The sequence below is a fragment of the Odocoileus virginianus genome, chromosome 3 (genome assembly GCF_023699985.2).
Source record: "Odocoileus virginianus isolate 20LAN1187 ecotype Illinois chromosome 3, Ovbor_1.2, whole genome shotgun sequence".
NCBI lineage: Eukaryota > Metazoa > Chordata > Mammalia > Artiodactyla > Cervidae > Odocoileus > Odocoileus virginianus.
Window position 1 is genome coordinate 84717087 of NC_069676.1, and position 25280 is coordinate 84742366.

Below are 25280 nucleotides of genomic sequence, written 5' to 3' on the forward strand. Positions count from 1 at the left end.
CTCTTTTTGTTTTCTCTAGCTCAAGAACAATGACAATATTTGAGTAGAATATCTGAGCACATTGACCATTCCATATATTAGTTTATTAATTAAAATTCTGATCAAAATGAACATCAAAACCAAATTCAGATTCTATCTTGGGCCTAGTGGTACAAAAACTACATTAAAAAAAAGGCTGACCAAATGATTTTAGGCCCAGTGACTAGTGTTTGAAACTTGCATTTGGAGCTACAGTCTGTTTTCAGACGTTTGTCACCTTCCTTTCTCGAAGAAACCAGGAAATCATATATCATTCCTTCCTGTCCCTCACTCCCTATGCTGAGTCTTTAAGATCTGGGTCTTTTGTCCCCAGAACAAATCTCAAATCCATCTCTCTTTCTCATCTCCTTTGTCCCTGCACTAGTTTAGAACCTCGGTATTTCTGGTCCGTCACCTCCTAACTCAGCCCTTTGCACCCCTTCTGGCTCTGTCCACTCTGTTCACATTCTGCCTTGGTACTGATGCTGAAGTGTAATTCTCATTTTATCTGTCTCCTGCTTATGATTCTTCAGTTTTGCTTTACTCTCTATGGAATGAAGTTCATTTTTCTGATGATACCATGACAGGTCCCTATAATCTTGACCTCCATTTATCCATCCAGCCTTAGTGTCTAATTGTAGTTCCCCAGATATCTTATTCTTTCATGCTCTTGTTTCTTTTACTTGCCCTTCCCCCATTATTACTTACAACTACAACTAATTCATTAAGACTTGCTTCAAACCTGTCTATTGTAAAACCTTTACTGGACAGAGGCTTCCCTGGTGGCTCAGGGGAAAAGAAACCGCCTACAATACAGGAAATGCAACGCAGGAGACACGGGTAGAGCTGATTGTTTTGTTCTCAGTTTATTTTGTACATAACTCTATGACATTTTTACATTGCATTTTAAATGTTTTTCCACAGGTCTCTCTCCTACAGACGACTCTTCAGTATCTGGACTAGAAATTGCCCATTGTAGATGTCAACATGCTTGTTTAGTTAATAAAAGAGAGAGGAATCATTTTTTCACTTCATATTTTGACTTATGTTTTGCAGAGCATGGCTGAATTATTGCTGTTTCTTTTCCAAATGTTTTTTTGGGCAGTTTGTGTATGCCAGACTTCTAGGGTCTATTGTAAATCTGTTTTCTAGCATGCTGCCTCTAGGTATGTCAGACTTTCCTTAGGCAGTAACTAGACATATTGTCCTTTCCTACAATCCTACCACATCCTAACAGATAACGTGCATTCCCTTAAGTAGGAATTCTATACCCTGAGGTTGGTAATACTGCTGTCTTTGGTACAAGGAATATATGATATGGGTATATCACTATATCACATATGCTATGATATTAATACATAACTAGGATATTTTTATACAGAAAATACTACTGTTCAGTACCCATTATTGATTAAAGAATTAATTTCTCAGATCTTTCTCTCTCTCTCTCTCACTCTGTGTTTTAATGTTTAAGTTTTTGTAGAAATCTCTCATGTTAGGAAGTAACTTCAGCTGGCTGCTTTGTTTTCTTCTGGTGAGTGGTAAATAATTTCCACTTGCTTATTCTACTTGTCATTGCTTATTGCCTCTGGATTTTTTTGTGTTTAAAGGTCCTGAATATTTATGTCCTTGATGATGATATTCCTGAGCTTAATGAGTATTTCCGTGTGACCTTGGTTTCTGCGATTCCTGGAGATGGGAAAATAGGTTCAACTCCCACCAGTGGTGCAAGCATAGACCCTGAAAAGGAAACAACAGATATCACCGTCAAAGCTAGTGATCATCCATATGGTAACCACGCCCTTGTGCAAGAATAGTCTTCCCTTCTCTGGGTATACTTGTTCTTGTTAAGAGTTTAAGGGACTTTTGCAAAATGATTGAAGTAGACCTTCTTTGGATCTGTAACCTTCTAAGCTCTTAAACTTATAAGCTGCCATTGTGAGGGATGGTGTTTATGAAATACAAGAATCAGTTTCTAAAGTTAAAGAATATATTTTATAAAGTATATGCCGGATTATTTTAAATGGAAATAAAAGTATTTTTATTCATGGCTATCAAAAGTTTTAGTTTTAAAAATTATCCTACTGTGATATGTTAACACCTGGTTGAAGTACATTGTAATTTATGTTTTATTAGACTTCAAAAAGTAGAGTTATCACTGTCTGTTTATATTAATTTCTTCTTGTCTTATGCTGAAAAGGGATAATTTTCTTAGTTGGGCGACTATAACAGATGTCTGTTATAATAAGTTGAGACTGTTTTCTGCAGTGAAAAGTAGTATTTCTTTTGCAGGAAAGCATCCAATAAAAAAGTCTGTGTAGGAAACCTGGGAAGTTCTTCAACTCATTTTCATACTTAAATTAAAAAAAAAAATGAATTGCGAGTCCTTTGGGGTGCCATTAATTTTGTTTTGCTGTATGTTTAAGGATGAATTCTAGAGACAAATACGAGTGAATGTGTGATAATATATATTGTAAAACTCCATCGCTGTTCTTTTTATTGAAGTTTCCTTTAAAAAAAGTTTTGTTTTGGTAGAGACAAGGAAAATTGTCAGTTTAGTTTTTAATATCCTGAAAACTTCCTACCATATTCTGTGTCAAAAGCATGTTAATCAAATCATCACTAAGGTCTTTCTAAAGGAGAGCCCTCTGAATTTTATCCTGGTGATCAAAATTAATGTGTTAGATTGTTTCAAGTGCGTATGAAATTCTTCCACAGATAACTGGGGCAAATATGCCATTTCTCTTTGTATCTGCAGGCTTGCTACAGTTCTCCACTGGGCCGCCTCCGCAGCCTGAGGACCCAATGACCCTACCTGCACGCGGTGTTCCCCACGTCACCGTGCGGGAGGAAGATGGAGAAGTTAGGCTGTTGGTTGTCCGCGCACAAGGGCTCCTGGGGAGCGTTATAGCAGAATATAGAACAGTGTCACTGACAGCATTCAGTCCTGAAGACTACCAGGTAGATCCCTTCATCCTTTTGAAGCAGTACGTACACTTATAGAACAGACACAGTCCCCTTCTAGGATTGCAAGGGGCTTGGCACTGTACGTGTAACTTATTAAACAAGGAAAGGAAGCATTGATGGTTTGAGATTTATGTGAAGCCTTTAAACTTATGTGAACTTAAAGTGTTTCTGTCCCCTAAAGTCTGACACTTAAATAGCTATCCTGTTGATTTCTCTTGTCCCTTTTATCTGTCATAGTCTTCATCGTATTATTTTAATCTTCTAGGTTTTAATCATATGTATTTAAAAATTATGTTTTGTACACATTTTAAATCCCCTTGTCTGTGTCGAACACAACCAAAATTGTAAAGAAATTATATGTCTATGTCATTTCAATTTTAATTATTTTCTCCAAGTGAGAACCAGTGTGGTACTGGCAAAAAAAGAAAACCAGTTTGGAAACTGGGTTTAAACTGAGCTTCTAAATGTGTGGCCTTAATGGAGAGTCAATCTTTCCTGACCTCAGTTTCCTTATTGGTAAGAGAGAGATAATATCTATTGGGCAGGTCACCCTGAGGATTGATGACAGTTTTAAGTGTCACATACTGTATGTGTCACATATATAAGTAACCCTGAATAACTGTTATGTAGTCTTATTACCACTACTCATATTAAGTGAATGTTCATAATTTCTTCTTGGCTATACTTCTCAGGAAGTATTTTATATCCTTCAACATTTGTTTTTCCAAAGAATCTTTTCCTTTAAATTTAATATTAGTTATCTTGATTTTCCTTTTATTCCTAATAAGACCTGTACAAGGGTGTAGTCTTCAGTAATTTGTGCATACTTTTTCTCCCAAATTCCAGAAAACTTTGCTAAGTGAATTCAATTAATTTTGGTTGTATTGCAGTTGGCAAAGTTTTCTGATTTGTTTTATTGGGCAAGTTATATTTCTCTTGCCCTAACATTTATTTCATCTTTAGCTAGTTTGGTATGAAATACCTTCCATAGGGTATCTCGACTCAGCTTAGTATTATTGTCTTCTCTGCATTCTCTTAAAGAAACACTTTAGTCTTATACTGATGTTCTTTTAAAAGCTATTTTTTTAAACTTTATTGAGGTATAGTTGACAAATAAAATTATATATATTTAAGATTTATAATTTGATATTTTTATATACATATACTGTGAATTAATTACCGCTGTCAAGCTAATTAACATATCCATCACTTCACGTAGATAATGTTTCCTTTCCCTTCCTTCCTTCCCTCCTTTCTCACTTTCTTTCAGGAAGTTTAAGATCTACCCTCTTAGCAGATTTCAGGTGTACCGTATAGTACTGCACCAGAACTTATTCACCTTGCATAACTGAATCTTTGGAAGTGTCCTTTGGTAAACATCTCCTTATTTTCCCCTTCACCCAGTTACTGGCAAGCACTGTTCTAGTCTGGTCTCTGCTTCTGTGAGTTTGACTATTTTAGATTCCATGTATTAGTGAGATCATGAAGTATTTGTCTTTCTGTGTCTCCTTATTTTACCTAGCATAATGTTCTCCAGGTTCATCCCTGTTGTTGTATATGACAGAATTTACTTCTTTTTTCTTGTCTGTGCCACTTGGCATGTGGGATCTTAGTTCCCCAACCAGAGATGGAACCCACGCCCCCTCCCTGGAAGGTGGATTCTTAATCCTTGGACCACCAGGGAAGACCCCTTCTTTTCTTAAGGCTGAATAATATTCTGTTCTTTCTGTCTGTCCGTCAGTGTGTCTATCTATCTATATAATTTTCTTTATTCATCTGCTGACAGACATTTAGGTTGTATATCTTGGCTACTGTGAATAATGCTTCAGTGAACATGGAAATATAGCTATCTCCTCAAAATAGTAAATTTATATTCTTTAGTGAATTTATATCCAGTGAATATATATCCTGGACATATATCCAGGAGTATAATTGCTGGATTGTATGACAGTTCTATTTTTAGTTTTTTGAGAAACTTCCATACTGTTTTCCACTGTGGTTGTACCAATTTACATTCCCACCAGTAGTGTATGAGGATTCCCTTTTCTTCACATGCTTGACAACATTTGTTATTTGTGCTGCTTTTGATGTCAGCTATTCTGACGGGTGTGAGGTGATATTTCATTGTGGTTTTGATTTACATTTCTCTGATGATTGGCGATGCTGAGCATCTTTTCATATGCTTGTCCATCTGTATTCCTCTTTAGAAAAACATCTGTTCAGTTCTTTAGCCCATTTTTTAATTGAGTTGATTTTTTTAATGTTGAGTTGTCTGAATTGTATATATATGTTGGATATTAATCCCTTATTTTTCATATTATTTGGAAAAAAAATCTCTTATTTGATAGGTTGTATTTTCATACTGTGGATAGCTTTCCTTGCTGTGCAAAAGCTTTGAGGTTTTATTAGTTTTGACTTGTTTACTTTTGCTTTCATTGGTTTTGTGTCTGTTTTTGTGCCAGTACAATACTGTTTTGATTACTGTAGCCTTCTAGTATAGTCTGAAGTCAGGGAGTGTGATTTCTTCGGCTCTGTCCTTCTCAAAATTGTTCTGGCTATTTGAGGTCTTTTGTGTTTCAGACAAATTCTAAAATTATTTGTTGAATAAAAGGGGTGAGAGTAGGCGTCCTTGTCTTGTTTCTTATCTTAGAGGAAATGCTTTCTGCTTTCCTCCATTGAGTATGCTGGTAGTTGTGGATTTGACATATATGACCATATTCAATCTCCAGTTGGATTATTGTTTTCTTTAATGACTAAAACAAAATGAAAAAATATGTTCTTATCCTCCATGACTGTCAGAAAGTTAGTACCTTTGGAGACCTTTTTGAGAATTTTCAGGCTATGAGCTGCTGAATGAATGTTGTGTTAGCAGGCGTGAAAACAATACGAATCTTGTACATCTCCGTTAGAACTCCTGGATGATTAAATCCCTTATCAGTTAGCAGTGATATTTTGAAAGGGATTTTTTTTTTTTTATGAGAGGTAGCTCTCCACAGTAGACTTAAATATTTAGTAAACTGTGTTGTTAACAGATGTGCTGTCATCTGGGCTTTAGTGTTCCATTTATAGAGCACAGGTATAGTAGGTTTAGCATCTTTCTTAAGAGCCCTCGGGTTTTTGGAATGGTAAATGGGCATTTGCTTCAACTTAAAGTTACCAGCTGCATTAGCCCTTAATAAGAAAATTAGTCTGTCTTTTGAAGCTTTGAATCTTGCTGTTGACTTCTTTCTGGTTTTGAAGGTCCTCGATGGTGTGTTCTTCCAATATAAGGTTGTTTTATTTACATTGAAAGAGTCTTTAGCCACCTTCATTAATTATCTTAGCTAGATCTCCTGGATAACTTGCTGCAGCTTCCGCATCAGCCGTTGTAGTTTCACCTTGTACTTCTGTGTTGTGGAATTGGCATCTTTCTGTCAACCTTATGAGCTAACCTCTGATAGCTTCAGACCTTTTTTCTGCAGCTTTCTCACCTCCCTCAGCTTTTATGGAATTGAAGAGTTAGGGCCTTTTGTCAGAGAAGGCAGTGCACCCCACTGCAGTACTCTTGCCTGGAAAATCCCACGGATGGAGGAGCCTGGTGGGCTGCAGTCCATGGGGTCGCTAAGAGTCAGACACGACTGAGCGACTTCACTTTCACTTTTCACTCTCATGCATTGGAGAAGGAAATGGCAACCCACTCCAGTGTTCTTGCCTGGAGAGTCCCAGGGACGGGGGAGTCTGGTGGGCTGCCGCCTATGGGGTCGCACAGAGTTGGACACGACTGAAGCGACTTAGCAGCAGCAGCAGCGGGGCCTTTTGTGGATTAGGGTTTGGTTTAAGAAAATGTTGTGACTCTGATCTTCTATCTAGACCACTTCTATCTAGACTTCTGTCTAGATCACTTCTATCTAAACTTTCTCCATATCATCAATAGGCTGTTTTGTTTTCTTATCATTTATGTGTTCACTGGAGTAGCACTTTCGATTTCCTTCAAGAACTTTTCCTTTGCATTTAAAACTTAGCTACCTGTCTGGCTGAATGGGTATGGGTTTTGGCCTATCTTAGCTTTTGACATGCCTTTCTCATTGAGCTTAATAGTCATTTCTAACTTTTGATTTAAAGTGAGAGACATGTGACTCTTCCTTTCACTTGAGCACCTAGAAGTCATTGTAGGGTTACTTATTAGCCTAATTTCAATATTGTTGTATCTAAGAAAATAGGAGGCCCCAGGAGAGGGAGCAAGATGGGGGAATGGCTTGTCAGTGGAGCAGTCAGAGCACATGTGACATGTATTGTTAGCTATTTTCCATGGGTGTCTTTCCCTGTGCCTCCAAACAATTATAACAGTAACATCAAAGATCATAGATCACAATAGCAAATATAACAATTATGACAAAATTTTAACTCTGGCAAAAATTACCAGAATGTGACACAGAGACAAGTGAGCAAACACTATTGGAAAAAATGGTCCCAAATAAACTTGTTCTGTGTAGGGTTGCCACACACTGTTAATTTGTAAAAAAAAAAAAAAAAAACAACAAAAAAACCCCCCCAAAAATCGGTGTCTGCAAAGTATAATAAAGTGAAGTGGAATAAAGTAAGGTCTGCCAGTAGAAATTTGGGAGTTGGAAACATATACATAACATTAAAAGCTTAGAATATACATAACATTAAAACCTTGTCTAGGGATAGAGTCTAGGGAGAATCTGATGAAGAATAGCTTTTTCAGGTCCTAGGAGAATGTTAAAATTGCAAAGAACACAAGGATGAGCCAAAAAGGTAGGAAAAACAGAAAGTGTGATATCATGGAATACCAGAGAGTGAGGGAGTGGCCAATTGTGTAAGATATTGCTAGGGTTAAATATTATGGTTTCCTAAGACAGTCAGATGTTATTTCTGTTGTTAAGACTTGTAGAATTACTCCTCTGATAACTGGACACTAGGCAAAGGTACTTTTTTTTCTTGAGCCTATGATATGTCTTTTATAGTTGCTGTTTTCTATCCTGTGCTTAACACTCTTTCTGGAATGTTTTCATGGAAATAGAGATATGTCTTGACTAGTTTTGAGTCCTAAGCATCCTAAGTGGTGTCAGGCACATGCCATGTGTTTGAAGATATTGAAAAAAATTAATAAATGAGTGATTAAGTGAATTGGTACTTGGGTTCCTCAGTTTAGTTTAAAGATCGTTAATTGTTCCACAGGATGAAATATAGTTGTCCACAAAACCTAACCATAGAAAAATTTAAACATCTTTAAAATTTATTCTCATGACTTGAGGGGAAAATGCTTATATTAGGTAATGGGAGAAAAAAGGACCCTAAGACTTCAAGTAACTCTTTATTGAACTTTTCTGATGGGAAATCTATATTATGAATTTCATTTGAGAGTTTAATTAAAGAATGATTAATGCCCAGTGGATCAATATTATTGGTAGGCAAAATGCCATTATTATTATTATTATACCCTAGTATTTAAATTACTCAGTGATGTAATCTGAATAGTTCTCAGTATACTTAGTCAAAGGAATTTCATATATCTCATTGAATTAATTGTTTAGGAATTTGTGGATGTCACCTATACAGATTTCTTATTTGCCTTAATAGTTTTTTGATGAATAAGCAAGTAAGAGAAATAAAAATCCATCTACTTTATTTAGTTTGAGAGTATTTATTTAGAATTTATATTAATCACTGTTCATAGACACTTAAATGTTTTCAATTTTATATTTATCTGCATCTGTTTCAGTATTTGTAACAATCTGGGACATAGTAAACATTCTCATCTTATACATTCATACACAAAATAATTATAATCTAATGCACAAATCTTTTATTTATATTTCAGAGTGTTGCTGGCACCTTAGAATTCCAACCAGGAGAAAGATTTAAATACATTTCCGTAAATATCACTGATAATTCTATTCCTGAATTGGAGAAATCCTTTAAAGTTGAGTTGTTAAACCTGGAAGGAGGAGGTAAGAATGGTGACTCAAAAATACCAAATGTTTACTTGTCCACTCACTATGATAGTGGATTAAGTAAATAAGTTTCTTTTGAATTAACCTATTATGCTGGTTTTCCCTCTCTCATTACCCTTTGGTCTTTTCCTAAAGTAGATGTGCTTTTATAGTGAAATAATTTAATTATACTGAATCACCAAATTATAGTTATCATTCATAGTGGTGCCCCTAAAATCATCTCTCCTTCTTCTTCCTTATTTCAGTTTTCACAGTAGCTCCTTTAGCTATATCCAGTTGTAGAATAGGTCAAAATTAATCCCTTTAGGAAACCTATTATGAAGTGATTATCAATAAAGCAGGTTAACAATATTCTCAGTTCTAATATGCTGAAAACTGATTTATCACAGACTTTTGGAGTCAAAAATCCATTTTATGGCAAAACTCCTCTGTATTGAAGAGGGGCTGCTTACAGTCTTTATTTATCCAAAATAGATTAACTATATATGTTTCTTTGCAGAAGTATCATTCTGTTTGATTAGCAGGTGCTGCTGGGGGTTTATAGAATACATGAGATGTGTACCACATTATCTTTGTAAGTGTAAGAATTTGAGAGTTGGTATTCATCAGATCAGTCTCTTCCCTTACAAAAGCTGGTGTTATTATCTTGTTATTGTTTTTATGTTTTGATGAAGAAAGTCATAGTACTGAATAAGCAATCCAAGGGGGAGAAATCAGGTAGGACAGAAATACTAAGATTGTCTTTTAGTATTAGTGAGACTTTGGAGAAGTATGACAAAATTTCCTCATGTTTCCCTTCCCTGTTCTCCCAAAGCCCAGGTGAAACCAGAGAGGACAGGTCAGGGAAATGATTAAACAGGACCACAGCTTGGTTGGCTTCATAGAACAGTGGAGGCAAGCTGGACTGGTGGACTGGAGTCATGTAACAGGACCAACTTTGGTTCTCTCAGGCAAAGAGACAAGTCCTCCCATTTCCAGATCATTATTTTCATGAAAGGACTTCGTTAATCAGAAGTCACTGTAAAGTATTTGAAAAGTTGCTCTTTGTATTACTTATTGCGAAAACTATGTGGGTAATAGAAAAAATGTTAGTGAGCCTTACCTAATATTGATTGTTAAGGAACATCAGATTTTCTTTAGAAATATATTTGTGATCATCGTGTTTACTTGTGATTTTATAGAGGAGCTTCCTTCTATATCGCTAGAATATACATCGGTATGTATTACTGGGCGTGAGAACTCATTTGAAAACCAGACTTGCACTTTCCTAAGTCAGCAATACTGGCGGATGTTCTGATCCTCCCAGCCCGCCTTGAGTGGGGATTGGAGGTAGAGGAACCTAGATGCTGGGCTGCCTGAGGTGAGATAGCTTGTAGACTAAGCTTTTGGGGGATCCAAGGAGAAATCCTTATTCCACACTGTTTTGCCTGTAAGACCCTTCTACATATGACAACCACCAGAGTAGGTGTTCTATGCTAGTCGGGGTACATTGGGATTAAATTTAGCCCCTCTTCCTTGTAACCAGTGGTTAATATGGAAGCACAGCCATGCACTGGATATTCACTGAGATCCATTTGTCTCTAAGGCTGTTTCAGGTTTTGGGTGTCATCAGTTCTCATGTCTGGTGTATCCTAATCCCGGGGAGGGGAAGCCCGGAGAGCAGGGCAGACCTTAGCCTCACATGTCAGTCAAGGATATGGTAGAAGCACATAGGTGTGGATGTTGTCTTGCTCTTCTTTCTTTTCCACCGCTGCCCTTCCTGCCTTCTTTGTTTGCAAATACTTGGTAAAATAATGGTTGGCTTCTGAGATGTAGTGGAAATAAAGTTAGAACCACTTTCCCTTTCTTACAGTCTTCATATATTGCCAAGGTCCCTCATTTTCTATAGTGTCATTTATTTGGTCTTTACTGCAGTTCTGTATAAAAGGCAGCAGGCCCCTTTTATAGGTGAGAAAAGTGAGGTGCCAAGGGCTTTCGTGACTGGCTGAAGGTTTTACAGCTGGGGTCTGTCACAGCCAGGACTGAAGCCGAGGTTTCTAGACCGCTTGTCTAGGTGCCGAAATGTGAGAGCTTAAGTGTGTGGCTAAAGGGAAATGTTGGATGCATTTCCCCAAGTTTTGAATTAGTTATTGTAAGTGGGCTTCTCTGGTGGCTCAGATGGTAGAGAATCTGCCTGCAACGTAGGAGACCCAGGTTTGATCCCCGTTGAAGGGAATGGCTACCCACTCCAGTCCTGTTGCCTGGAGAATCCCATGGACAGAGGAGCCTGGCGGGCTATACTCCATGGGATTGCAAAAAGCCAGACTTGACTGAGTGACTAATACACATGGTGTTGTAAGTGGGATGGTGACTGTCACAGGTTTATAGCACTAAGGCTGATACATACACACAAATATTTAAAAATATTTATATGAACGATGAAAACAATTTACACTGCTGTAAAGTGAAAATTTAAAAGTAAAGCTAGTTATATTGGCGGAAAGTACCAGTTGCAACCTATGTGGAATATTTTTCTGAAGCTATGAATGAAAGTTTTATAACTTGGTAGCTTGACTAATGTTATACCATTACCACCTAATCTGTTTTATTTGAAAGAATGCATGTCTAGTATTACTGTATTTTCCTCTTTGCTGGATATGTTTTAAGCACTCTCAATTTTCTCATTGTGTCAATGTGTGTTGTGTGGGTCGTGACTCTGTGTTTCTCCTCGTGAAGTCACTGAACTCTTTAGGGTTGATGGCAGTGGTAGTGGTGATGGGGACATGGAATTCTTCCTTCCAGCTAATCACAGACGTGGTAAGCAGTTATTCCAAGGCCCTTTACTATTCAACATTTTAACTTTTCTTTTTAGAGACAACAATACTAACCATTTCTCGATACCCGCTATACGCAGGTCCTTTATATAGTTTGTCTCATTAATCAGCACAACTTTATCAAGTGTTATTTACTCCATGCTGTTATAAGTCAGCTGGAAAGTGATCAAGTCAGAATCAAGTCCTGTCTGCCTCCGCAACTCAGACTCTCCTCCTCTCTTTGTGAACCTAATGTGAATCAGTTCCCTGATTCTAATTATAATAGAAATTTTGCTTGATACCATTTACAAAAGTGATTATTGAGAAAGCTTTTACATAGCTTTGAATACCTAAAAAAGGTAAATAGAATATTTATATTTTCATGTAAAATGTGTCAAAGTGATTTTCTCTATGACAACATATGAGTTATTATATGTTGCATTTAATCAAACACATGGGAAAGAAATTAAGAAAATAAATGGGGAGAATAAATTGCCAATTTATTGAAGGAAATATTGAAAAGCGGATGCCTTTTGAATTAGATGTATATATAAATATGGTTCAGCTTTTTTACCTCAAATATTTTTTCATATAAAGAGACAATACATAGACTATTTGTTTTTCTTTAGGGGGGACTCTTTCTCAACCTCAGAAAGATTCCTTTTATACTCAAAACATTCCTTTTTCACAGTGTCAGGTTTTATAATTTTAGTTTCAGAAGTTGTTAACACCCCTCTCATTCCTGACTTCTGTCAACATCTCCTATAACTTCTGTATTTAATTACTGTCCTCATTTTGGTATCCCTTATTGTCTTGACCACATATTTAATCAGCATAAAAGCCGAACATACTTCCTAGGAAAAAAAGTACTTATTTATTTAGATTTTAGCATCTTTTTAGTTACAGTACTGGACTCTTTGAGACCAGGAGAGAGAGATCTATAATATCGTAATATGATGAAAATAGGCGTAGAATTACTGCACATTTGGAAACAAGAATCTGTGCAGTCAGGTTGGTGAAAATAATAGGAAAACTACTGTTTTATATAGGTAGGAGTTATTTTGGCTCCTGTTCTTCCAAGGTCAGCAAAGGTCGTGAGAGACTTTCCTCCTATGCTCTGTGTGGAAGAATGTTCTCTTTCATAGAGAAGAAAAAGAAAAACAAGTTTTCCTTATTCATCTTCAAGTGCTTATGCAGCACTTGTATGTCACGTTGGAGCCCAAACAGAAGAAGGTCAGAAAAGCACGAATATTGTGGCAGCCGTTTGTGTCTGCCTTTCTTTCTAAAGCAAATTAGAACATACTCAGTGAATGGTATAACTCCTTTCAAAAAGTTGTTCCTTGCTTTTCCCTTTGGTTTGTAAATTACTGATTAACATTTTCTTCTGTTTGTTGGAACTTATTCATGCAGCCAGTCTAGGAGTGGCTTCCCAAATTCTAGTGACAATTGAAGCCTCTGACCATGCTCATGGTGTATTTGAATTTAGCCCTGAGTCACTTTTTGTCAGCGGAACTGAACCAGAAGATGGATACAGCACTGTTACATTCAATGTGAGTACATTCTTTCCTCCAGTCCTAAACATTTTCTGTGTTTTTTTTTTAACACTGTTTTATTGTATTATTAAGGTATACTTTATGTTAATTTTTTCTGTGTAAGTGGAGGGGAATGAATCTAGTGGCACCGACAATTCAAATTGATAATTAAACAGTGATTTGTCTTTTGTCTTTGTATTTCATTTTGCATACATTGTGGTTCTGAGGATTCCTGACTCTTTAAGGAATATCTATTAATATAAAAATATAGACTTTTATCTTAATTCAGATAAGCTGTGGCAACAAACATCTCCAAATTCTAATCGACTTATTACCACAAAGATCTGTTTTTCACTCATGTTTTATGTCCCATCTGAAGTTGGCTGTCGTCAATCACTTAGGACTGAGGGTTGCAAAGGCCATAACTCAATAGATACTTCTGTCTCCACTGACTGGGGAAGCGTGGTTGGGGGAAACTGCACGCTGGCTCCTCAGCTTCTCTCTGGAGGTCATTCACAGCATTTCCATTTAGCTTCTTTGGTCAAAGCATGTCGCGTGACAGTGCGAACGTAACTGGGTAGAGAAATGTAATCCTGGCTTGTATCTTTCCCAGAAGGAAAGAAAATGCAAAACATTTGTGAATAGCAATAATAACATCTCTGTGATGTGTGTGTGTATCTACGTATGTGTGTTTCTACTCTCCGTTCATCCAGTAGGAATTAAGTAGGCTTCCATTGTTAGATAATTTAGAGGAGCCAGAAGCTTGCTCAGTGTCCTCAGATTTTATTCAAAGGATGAAGAAAGATCACTCAGAATATATATTTTCTGTATTCTTATGGCAGATCTGCAGTAAACTGTTGTGGCATAGATTAAACAGCTTTAGAAAGGATAACTAATTACTCAAGAAAGAAAAAAAAAAGGATTCAGGGAAAGCATCAAGTTTATTAAAATTTATTTAATAAAAATTCCTGTTTCTGATGGAGTCAGCATTTTTATTTTAAGTATAAAAATTACGTTTAGTTGGGACTTGACTTGAAGTAGGGCTTGTACCATCTGGTGGCTCAGACGGTACAAAATCTGCCTGCAATGCAGGAGACCCAGGTTTGATCCGTGGGTTGGGAAAATCTCCTGGAGAAGGAAATGGCAACCCACTTCAGTATTCTTGCCTGGGGAATTCCATGGACAGAGGAGGTTGGTGGGCTACAGTCCATGAAGTTGAAAAGAGTCAGATACGACTGAGCAACTAACAATACAGTAACTTGAAGTGATTTTTTTTTAAAGAAGATTTTTCATTCTTTTTAACATACTATTGACAAAAGCATCTCTTGCTTCTTAAATGTATCTTATATAACCTTGGGTTGAGTATACTTTTTGGTGAATTTTTGTTTTCATATTATATTGGAGTTAAATATAATCTTTTAAAAAAATGAGTTTTATGGCTAACTCTTCAGAAAAATTATCAGTCATCTATTCCTTACAATAAATTGTATACCCTCTTTGCAGGAAATGAAAACATTTTCATGAATGTGCAATATAATACACTGTTAATTACATTTGCTTTATTACTGGTATATGTTGTAGTTGCAGAAATGATACAGCTGCAGTTTAGTTAGAAGATAAACATGTTCTTTCAATCTGTCATTTAATATAACAATCATTTTTTAAGTGGGAACTCCCTGCGGGTCTTCAAACATGTGTAGTGCATTGCCTTCAAGAATCTTATATTCTTCAGAACAGCTTATATAAAATAAAATCACAAATTAATATCCTGTTGTTCTGTATATCCACATCTCTGAGTCAGTGGATTTAATGCCTGTTTTAACATATTTTAATATTCAATATTTTAAAGATTATGAGAAGTCATGGGGCTCTGTCTCGAGTGACTTTGCTTTGGAGCATAGACTCTGACCCTGATGGCGATCTGGCCTTCACCTCTGGCAATGTCACATTTGAGATTGGACAGAAGAGTGCCAACATCACAGTGGAAATACTGCCTGATGAAGATCCAGAGCTGGATAAAGCATTCTCTGTGACCATCCTCAGCGTCTCCAGTGGCTCTCTAGGCGTTCATTCTAATGCCACATTAATGGTTTTGGCTAGTGATGATCCTTACGGGGTCTTCATCTTTTCTGAGAAAAATAGACCTATTAAAGTGGAGGAAGCAACCCAGAACATCACATTGTCAATAATAAGGTTAAAAGGCCTCTTGGGAAAAGTTAAAGTCACATATGCAACACTGGATGATATGGAAAAACCGCCTCATTTTCCCCCTAATTTAGCCAGAGCAACTCAAGGGAAAGACTATATACCAGCTTCTGGATTTGCTATTTTTAGAGCCAATCAGAGTGAGGCAACAATCACTGTTTCAGTCTTGGACGATGATGAGCCAGAAAGGTCGGAGTCTTTGTTTGTTGAGCTACTCAACTCTACTTTAACAGAGAAAGTACAGAATCGCCCAAGTAAGTAACCATTAGTGTGTTGTTTTTATTATTAGAGGTAAGAATTCTGAGACAAATTATGAATTTGGTACAGTAAAATATTCTGTAAAAATAGTAAGCTCTGACTTTACTAGCATCCTCTTAAAAAAGTTTATGAGGCAAATGGAAGTGGGACGTGAAACTGTGCTGTTGTGTTTTAAAACTCTGTTATAGTCCCAGACTAAATTTTTAGAACTGTTTATGGAATCTGGTATGACTGACCTCTAATACTATTGTACTGGATGTTGTAGCTTCTGAGGCCTTCTGAAATCAATCTGGGGGTTCCAAGGACAGTCCTGGTGGTAAGATCCTGAGTCTCTTTCACCTTGATCCACCCTAGATGGTTCCTTAACCAACAGAGTCTCTTTGTATCGGTGGGAAGCAATACAAAGAGATGTTAGATCTGAGAACTGCAGGAGGAAAGGAGAAGACCTGGAAATCTGGGGGTCATCCTGAGAGTTGAGATGAAGGCCCTGGTTGGGAATAAGAATGAGGAATGAGGAGTGAGTGATGACCTGTGTTGGCCAGAGGATCTGGTTCCACAGCTTCTATTTGGACAGAGCAGCCTCTTCCCCTGGAGTCATGGCTCAGTAGCTTTGTAGGGAGTTGGGGCTGCTAGCAGAGAGCCGGCCTGAGCTGGGGGCTCGCTGTAGATTGTTTGTTAGTCACATCTACCTCTGAAGACCAATAACTTTAGATAGGGGTTTTTATATAAAGAATCTAGATTCCCTGGAATAAGATAGTAAGAAAAGGAAGGATGATTGGTGATATTAATTTAATATCAATTTAATGTCAGTTTTAGGATAATATTTGTAAATATGATATTAAGTAGATATCTTTTAAAATATAATAAAACTATCTTAAACTTGGAATTAAATAGTCGAAAGAGTTAAGATCTACATGTAGACTGCGTTCTGCCGTATAGATTAAGATTTCTTACAAGTATATTTTGTCACTTTACTGACACATTGTGTAGTGAGCACCATTCTTGCCCACATTGTAATTGTAGTCCATGGTTGTAAAAGGAAATTTACTTTTTTAGGGTAACTGCTATCATTAAATTTTTAGGTTACAGTCACGGTTAAAATTTCCACACAGTAACCTATCCCTTGTTTTCTTAGCATGGTTTAGCGTCAGTTACCATAGCAATACATCAAAATAAAACTCAGCAAGTAGTCTTAGTAAGAATTATAAAGGGGCTTTCCAGGTGGTGCAGTGGTAAAGAATCCGCCTGCCGAAGCAGGAGACCCAGGAGATGCTGGTTGAATCCCTGGGTCAGGAAGATCCCCTAGAGGAGGAAATGGCAACCCCTTCCAATATTCTTGCCTGAAAAATTCCATGGACAGAGGAGCCTGGTGGGTTACAGTCTCTGGGATCACAAAGAGTTGGATATGACTGAACGACTGGCCACAATAATTTTATGGTATAGCCCACTTTTCAAGGAACTGCAGTTTATTAAGTGAGCTAGGAGTAAAACCGGGAAGAAGGATTGCATGTAGCAGTGGCTAGCTAGGAGCTGTGGGTGCTCGTGTCAAATAACTTAGGTCCAAGTGTATTGTAATAAATTGTTGCCCATAAACTTTTAAAGCCTAAGTTTCCTTATCCATAGTATAGACTTATTATGGAGATTAAATATGATAATACATGTGAAAATGAATATAGGGTCTGGCATATGGTAAGCATTCAATAAATGTGAACAGTTATTAATAAAGTGCTATATGCAGGATATCACTGTGCCATGGGTTGGGAGAAACAGTCAACATGTGTTTGTTTATGCTGGATATGTTCCTGGAACCATGCAGCATACTTGGGGAAATTCAGACTCAGCATAAGCTGTGAAGTGAAACAGTTAAAGAACATTTGAGTGCATTAGAAAGGAAACAGAAAATGTCATTAAAAATGAAGAAAAAGAATAATTCAGTGCAAATCTATGTGATATGGTCTCAATTTTAACAGGTAGAATCAGTGCGGGACCTGATAAGATCTGTGTTCTCTGCTCTGAGTGGAATCACGCCCTTTCAGGAGGCAGTGTGAGAGGAGTGGGGATGAACTGGCAGAGGGCAGGGTGAGCAGCCGTGGATGGAGGAAGGTTATCTGCCTGGTTTGCTGAGGAATTGCAGAAAGGGAGCTGGAGCTCGGACAAACCCTTACACGATGTCTCCAAAATGTGTCCAGCAGGTTCTAGTCTAATGCCTTAGCTGACTACCTCATCCTCTTTGCACCTCTGATTCCTTATCCGTAAGACAGGGACAGTTACCCACCACGTAGAGATGGTATGGGAATTAAATTACTGGATGCAAGGAAAGTGCTTGGAACAATGCCTGTCAAGTAGTGCACACTCATAAAATGTCATCTGCTGCTGCAACTCTGGGTTACTGCTATTTTTGCCCAATGTATTTATATTATATTTAATTATATCAACTTACAGTTTGTGATTTTAACTATATAATTTAGTGTGATCTGGGACTGTATCATTGAAATTAAATGGTGTTGTTACTTGTTTTAGATTACATTGTCTGAAAATACTGAATTTTATTCATGCTTTCAAATACCACCATTGTTGGAGATGTTCTAAATATGAACTCAAAATTGTTTACTTGTAATGTGAGCTTGCTGATGCTTCTTTTGTGTTGAAAGTTCATAAAAATTGTTTTGGCAAGAATGTTAAGTCAGAATTGCATCTAGAAAGTAAGTCAAGGAGAGTTTGGGGGGGGGTCTTAAATGCCTTCAAAGTAAGTTTTGTTCTCCCTAAAACCAGTGGCAAGTGAGACGAGAGTCTTAAAGGTAGGCTTAGAAGTATAGCAGGAAAAGCATAAGTAAGCACACTCTTTTTATACCAGCTTTGAGATAGTGTTGAAGCTGACTCTGTAATTGCATGACTATTAATTGAGATGGTGCAGGGGGAATAGGTTTGTGGGGAAGGACAGTTAAGCTTGAAGAGAGGCAGTAATTGAATTGGAGTGTGATGATATTCAGCTCCTCTTTGAGGACAAGGAACTAAATTACTTTCCTGCTCAATTTTGTAACTGTAGTGGCTTTAAAAAAATTTATAGCATGCTGGTAACTAATTGGAAGAGCATAATTCTATAAGTTTTATCATTATCTGTTGTAATATTTTGTGAAGTGATGATTAATTAGCCTCTAATCATTTTTTCTTTTGAGAAATTTCTAATACCTATTAAAATAATCCTTGTAGGGTAATTGTTCCTTTGCTCTAATAAAAGTCACCCTGGAAGTTACAGGGAAGTAGGAACTTTTGTGTTTATTTTTGTATCCCCAACATCTAAATTCATGGTGGTACATAGTAATCAATAAATATTTTGGATGTAAATAGTAGAAAACACAAAATGATAATCCCATTTGGCTCATGGATCTTGCTGCGACTTCATTTAAAAAAATTCTTTTTATTGAAGTATAGTGGATTTACATGTTCTGTTTATTACTGCTGTATAGCAAAGTGATACACACACACACACACACACACACATATACACACACATACACACACACACCACATATACATTCTTTTTCATATTCTTTTCCATTCTGGTTTATTACAGGATGTTGATCATAGTTCTCTCTGTTATACAGTAGGACTCTGTTGTTTATCTATCCTATATATTGGCTGAGGCTTCTTGATGACTTCTGATGAGTTCTTAGAATTTTGAAATATTAGTTTTTCTTCTGTCTTTCAGTTCCAAACTCCCCACGCCTGGGGCCTAAGGTAGAAGCTATTGCCCAGTTAATTATCATTGCCAATGATGATGCCTTTGGAACTCTTCAGCTCTCAGCACCAGTAGTTCGAGTAGCAGAAAATCATGTTGGACCCATTATCAATGTGACAAGAACAGGAGGAGCATTTGCAGATGTTTCTGTGAAGTTTAAAGCCGTGCCAATAACTGCAGTAGCCGGTGAGAAAAGACATCTAAGGAGCAGTGAAGTGTTTTAGAGGGAAATTGTATCCTTGATTAACAAAGCCACTCCAAGATATAGTGAGAAAAATCAACCAGAAAGCAATAATACCCTTGCATCTTTTTATTATGTAAAAAGACTAGATGTTTTATTATGTATTTATGACATTGATTTTGCAGAATTTGTGAAAACTGTTGGCAAATTGTATATGAATTTAAAAGGTTAATATGCACAAACCAGTGAAAAGTAAACCAAGGAAAGCATTGTTAGACTTTCTCCCTGTGTACTTTTAAGGTTTTTGGAAGGGATTCATGTGTAAGTAATAATGAGGAATGCAGGATAAAATGTGCAGCTGTATAATTGCAGTATTGGCAACAGTTATGTCTCTCAACTCATTTATTCTATTGTTTATTTATGAAGAACATGGTAGAGACAGTTATTAGCATTAACTATTTTATGTATAAGCAGAAGGATTTTATTGCAAAATGCACACATTAGGAGATAGTATTCTTTCCTAGTTCAGTTATGGCCTCTTAGGGAGTTTTGCCCAAGAGCTATTCAGTTAAAACCTTTTTAGTGTGCATTCAAAGGTCATGAGTGTGAATGGAGAGGATAACCCAATTGATATTTTGAAATAAATCATTTGGATGTGACACTTGCTTGAAAAGAAAATGAAGCAGGCTTACCTAGTCCCTGCTGTGTGTGTGAATGATGTGTGTGTGTGAGTGTGTATGTGTATGGGGGGAGTGTAGCCCAAAGGAATGCCTATATACAGAGGGCTTTACGCTTTGACAGATTGTGTCAACCGTATTCTAGGAAATTGGCCTATAAACTCCATAAGTGCGTGCAAGCTAAGTCACTCCAGTCATGTCCGAGTCTTTGTGACCCTGATGGCCTGTAGCCTGCCAGACTCCTGTCTGTCCATGGGATTCTCCAGGCAAGAATACTGAAGTGGGCTGCCATGCCCTTCTCTCGGGGATCTTCCTGACCCCAGGGACCGAACCTGCATCTCTCCCTCTCTCTTTTTCTCATTTGCTGTTAGACCAGAGACAAAGCCACCCTGAGTGATATGCTTTTGTTGTTGTTCAGTCATGTCCGACTCTTTGTGACCCCCATGAACTGTAGCATGCCAGGCTCCTCTGTCCTCCACATCTCCTGGTGGTGTTGATGTTCAGTCGCTAAGTCGTGCCTGACCCTTTGTGATCCCATGGACTGCAGCATGCCAGGTTTCCCTGTCCTTTATCATCTCCAGGAGTTTGTTCAAATTCATGTCCATTAAGTCACTGATGCCATCCAACCATCTCATCCTCTGTCACCCCCTTCCCCTCTTGCATTTAATCTTCTTCAGCATCAGGGTCCTTTTTAATGAGTCAACTCTTCGCATCAGGTGGCCAAAGTATTGGAGTTTCAGCTGCAGCATCAGTCCTTCCAATGAATATTCAGGACTGATCTCCTTTAGAATGGACTGGTTGGATCTCCTTGCAGTCCAAGGGACACTCAAGAGTCTTCTCCAATATCACAGTTCAAAAGCACCAGTTCTTCTGTGCTCAACCTTCTTTATGGTCCAACTCTCATATCCATACATGACTACTGGATAAACCATAGATTTGACTATATGGACTTTTGTTGGCAAAGTGATGTCTCTAGTTTTTAATATACTGTCTAGGTTTGTTGTCATACCTTCTAAGACACAAGCGTTTTTTAGTTTCATGGCTGCAGTCACTGTCCGCAGTGATTTTTGGGCCCAAGAAAATAAAGTCTGTCACTGTTTCTATTGTTTGTCCATCTATTTGCCATGAGGTGATGGGACCGGATGTCATGATCTTAGTTTTTTGAATGTTGAGTTTTAAGCCAACTTTTTCATTCTAGTCTTTCACCCTCATCAAGAGACTCTTTAGTTCCTCTTCACTTTCTGCCATTAATGTGGTATCATCTGTATTTCTGAGGTTATTGATTCCAGCTTGTAATTCATCCAGCCTGGTATTTTGCATGATGTACTCTGCTTAGAATTCAAATAAGGATGACAACATACAGCCTTGTCATACTCTTTTCCCAATTTTGAACCAGTCCATTTTTCCTGTTCCGTTCTAACTGTTGCTTCTTGACCCACATACTGGTTTCTCAGGAGGCAGGTAAGGTGGTCTGATATTCCCATCTCTTGAAGAATTTTCCAGTTTGTTGTGATCCACACAGTCAGTGGCTTTACTGTAGTCAATGAAGCAGAAGTAGATGTTTTTCTGGACTTCCCTTGCTTTTGCTGTCATCCAATGGATGTTGGCAATTTGATCTCTATTTTCTCTGCCTCTTTGAAACTCATCTTTTACATGTGGAAGTTCTTGGTTCATGAACTGCTGAAGCCTAGTTTGAAGGATTGTGAGCATTACCTTGCTAGCATGTGAAATGAGGGCAATTGTATGGTAGTCTGAACATTATTTAGCTTTGCTCTTTTTTTGGTTTGAAATGAAAAGTAGATCTTTTCCAGTCCTGTGACCACTGCTGTTTTCTAAATTTGCTGCCATATTCAGTGCAGCTCTTTCACAGCATCTTCTTTTAGGATTTGAGTCACATCCACTGGCTTTGTTCACAGTGATTCTTGCTAAGGCCCTCTTGACTACACACTCCAGGATACCCAGCTATAGGTGAGTGACCACATCATCCTGCTTATCTGGGTCATTAAGACCTTTTTTTCTGTAGTTCTTTTTTGTATTTTTGCCACCTCTTAATCTCATTTGCTTCTGTTTAGGTCCTTACTGTTTCAGTCCTTTATTGTGTCCATCCTTGCATGAAATGTTCCCTTGATATCACCAATTTTCTTGAAGAGATCTCTAGACTTTCCCATTTATTGTTTTCCTCTACTTCTTTGCACTGTTTATTTAAGATGCTCTTCCTATCTCTCCTTGCTATTCTCTGGAACTCTACATTCAGTTGGGTGTATCTTTTCCTTTCTCCCTTGCCTTTCACTTCTTTTCTTTTCTCAGGTATTTGTAAAGCCTCCTCACACAACCACTTTGGCTTCTTGCATTTCTTTTTCATTGGGCTTTGGCCATCACCTCCTATATAATGTGTTGAACCTCTGTTCATAGTACTTCAGGCACTCCGTCTACCAGATCTAATGCCTTGAATCTGTTTGTCACTTCCATGGTATAATCGTAAGGAATATGATTTAGGTCATACCTGACTAGTCTAGTGGTTTTCCCTACTTTCTTCTTAAGCCTGAATTTTGCAATGAGGAGCTCATGATCTGAGCCACAGTCAGCTTCAGGTCTTGTTTTTGCTGACTGAATAGAGCTTCTCCATCTTTGTCAAAGAATATAGTCAGTCTGATTTCATATTGACCATCTGGTGATGTTTATGTGTAAATTTATCTCTGTTGTTGTTGGAAAAAGATGTTTGCTATGACCAGCATGTTCTCTTGAGAAAACTCTGTTAGTGTGTGCCTAGCTTCATTTTGTACTCCAAGGCCAAACTTGCCTCTTACTCTGGGTGTGTCTTGATTTCCTCCTTTTACATTTCAATCCCCTATGATGAAAAGGACATCTTTTTTGGTGTGAGTTCTAGTAGGTGGGTAGGTCTTCATAGAACCATTCACCTTTGGCTTCTTTGACATCAGTGGTTGGGGCAGAGACTTGATTACTCTGATATTGAATGGTTTTTGTTGGAAACAAACCGAGATCATTCTGTCATTTTTGAGACTGTACCCAAGTACTGCATTTTGGACTATTTTGCTGATTATGAGGGCTACTCCATTTCTTCTAAGTGTTTTCTTGCCCACAGTAGTAGTTACAATAGTCATCTGAATTAAATTCACCCATTCCCATCCAGTTTAGTTCACTGATTCCTAAATTGTTAATATTCAATCTTGCCATCTCCTGCTTGACCATGTCTGATTTACCTTGGTTCATGGACCTAACTTTCAACATTCCTATGCAATATTGTTCTTTAGAGCCTCAGACTTGACTTTTATCATCAGATACAGCCACAGCTAAGTGTCGAGAAAGAAGTTCCTGCTTTGGCCCAGCCACTTCATTCTTATTGGAGCTATTAGTAATTGTCCTCGTCTCTTCCCCAGGAGCTTGTAGGACAGCTTCTGACCTCTGGGGTTCATCTTGTGGTGTCATATCTTTTTTCCTTTTCATACTGTCCATGGGGTTTTCGAGACAAGAGTACTAGAATAATTTGCCATTTTCTTCTCCAGTGGACGTTTTGTGAGAACTCTTAGCTATGACATGTCTGTCTTGGGTGGCCCTACACAGCATGGCTCATAGCTTCGTTGCATTATGCAAACCCCTTCACCATGACAAGGCTGTGATCCATATAGGGGTATACATTAGTAGCTTTTAATCCAACTCTGTAGAAAAATTCATGTTTTCCAGCTGTGAGATTGATGATATTGACATGCCCATCTCTGTGCAGCAGTGTGATTGGTCTCCCTAGTAAGATCAGAATTCTTGTTCTTTGTTTTGAAAGTACCATACATATTTTTTTACTTTTGTAAATAAGAGGCCATCTTGTGGTAGTGAATGATTCTTTATGTTCATGTGCATATGCATAATCTATATGTCTGTGTATATTTGTATCATCTATAGGTGTATATGGCAAGTAGAACACTATGTCTATGCATTTCTAAAAATGAAGACATGAACTTGAATAGTCAGGATGGTTTTTCATTATTGTGTTGTATCAAACCCATTTTTTTCTTGCAAGGGAGGTGAAATCTTCTGTTTAAAATAAGTGCAATCACTGACCTCAGAAACATCTTGCGAACTGTGTCCATGAATTGTGATATATCATAGTATTTCCCTAGTATATGGGGAGTTTATTATCATGTCCTAGAAGAAGTCTTAGCATTTTTCTTTTTGTCTTTGTAGGTGAAGATTATAGTATAGCTTCATCGGACGTGGTCTTACTAGAAGGGGAAACCAGTAAAGCTGTGCCAATATATATCATTAATGACATCTACCCCGAGCTGGAAGAGTCTTTTCTTGTGCAACTGCTGAATGAAACAACAGGAGGGGCGAAACTTGGGGCGTTAACAGAGGCGATCATTATTATTGAGGCCTCTGATGATCCCTATGGATTATTTGGTAATGAGACTAGTCTGTGTCTCTTACTTATTTGTATAGATTCTTACATTTCTTTTTTTTTAGAGCCTCAAAATTGATTTAAGCTTGTTTCCTTTTAACCTGCTATTACTGATATATAAGGACATCTATGTATGTTCACCACCTGTGGTTAAAAATCAACCTCTTAGCATAAACCTAGAGATCATATACTTTTAGGCGTTTAGGTCAGATCTGGCTCCTGGATGTATTTTGTGAATCTTAGACCAATTGTTAAAAGAACTGATTCACAGAAATTTGTACAAGAATCTGAATTTCTGGGCTTGCTTTATAGTAAAAAACTATGGTGACATCAAACCCCCCTTTTTGCATAGCATCAGTCTTCGGAGCAAAATACCAACTGCCAGGCTTGTCCCATGCCATTCACCCCAGAAGTCATGGGATCAGCTTCACTCATGACTGATACACGTCTGACCCCTGTGGGCATCTGGGTTTATGATTTCTGGTTCTATCATAATGAAAAATAATTTGGAAAATTTGGCAGGCCTGAGCAATTTGTATCATA

General features: G+C 37.6%; 1 protein-coding gene across 1 annotated transcript in view; it reads left to right on the forward strand.

The window, feature by feature from the left end:
* Nucleotides 1-25280, forward strand: part of ADGRV1 (adhesion G protein-coupled receptor V1) — a 544484-nt gene that overhangs the window by 88269 nt on the left and 430935 nt on the right. Inside the window, exons 23-30 of the mRNA XM_070465812.1 lie at nucleotides 1629-1809; nucleotides 2777-2979; nucleotides 8810-8939; nucleotides 11658-11738; nucleotides 13145-13284; nucleotides 15116-15725; nucleotides 19439-19654; nucleotides 24524-24739. Coding sequence (XP_070321913.1) covers nucleotides 1629-1809; nucleotides 2777-2979; nucleotides 8810-8939; nucleotides 11658-11738; nucleotides 13145-13284; nucleotides 15116-15725; nucleotides 19439-19654; nucleotides 24524-24739 — 1777 coding nt within the window. The remainder of the gene's footprint in view (nucleotides 1-1628; nucleotides 1810-2776; nucleotides 2980-8809; nucleotides 8940-11657; nucleotides 11739-13144; nucleotides 13285-15115; nucleotides 15726-19438; nucleotides 19655-24523; nucleotides 24740-25280) is intronic.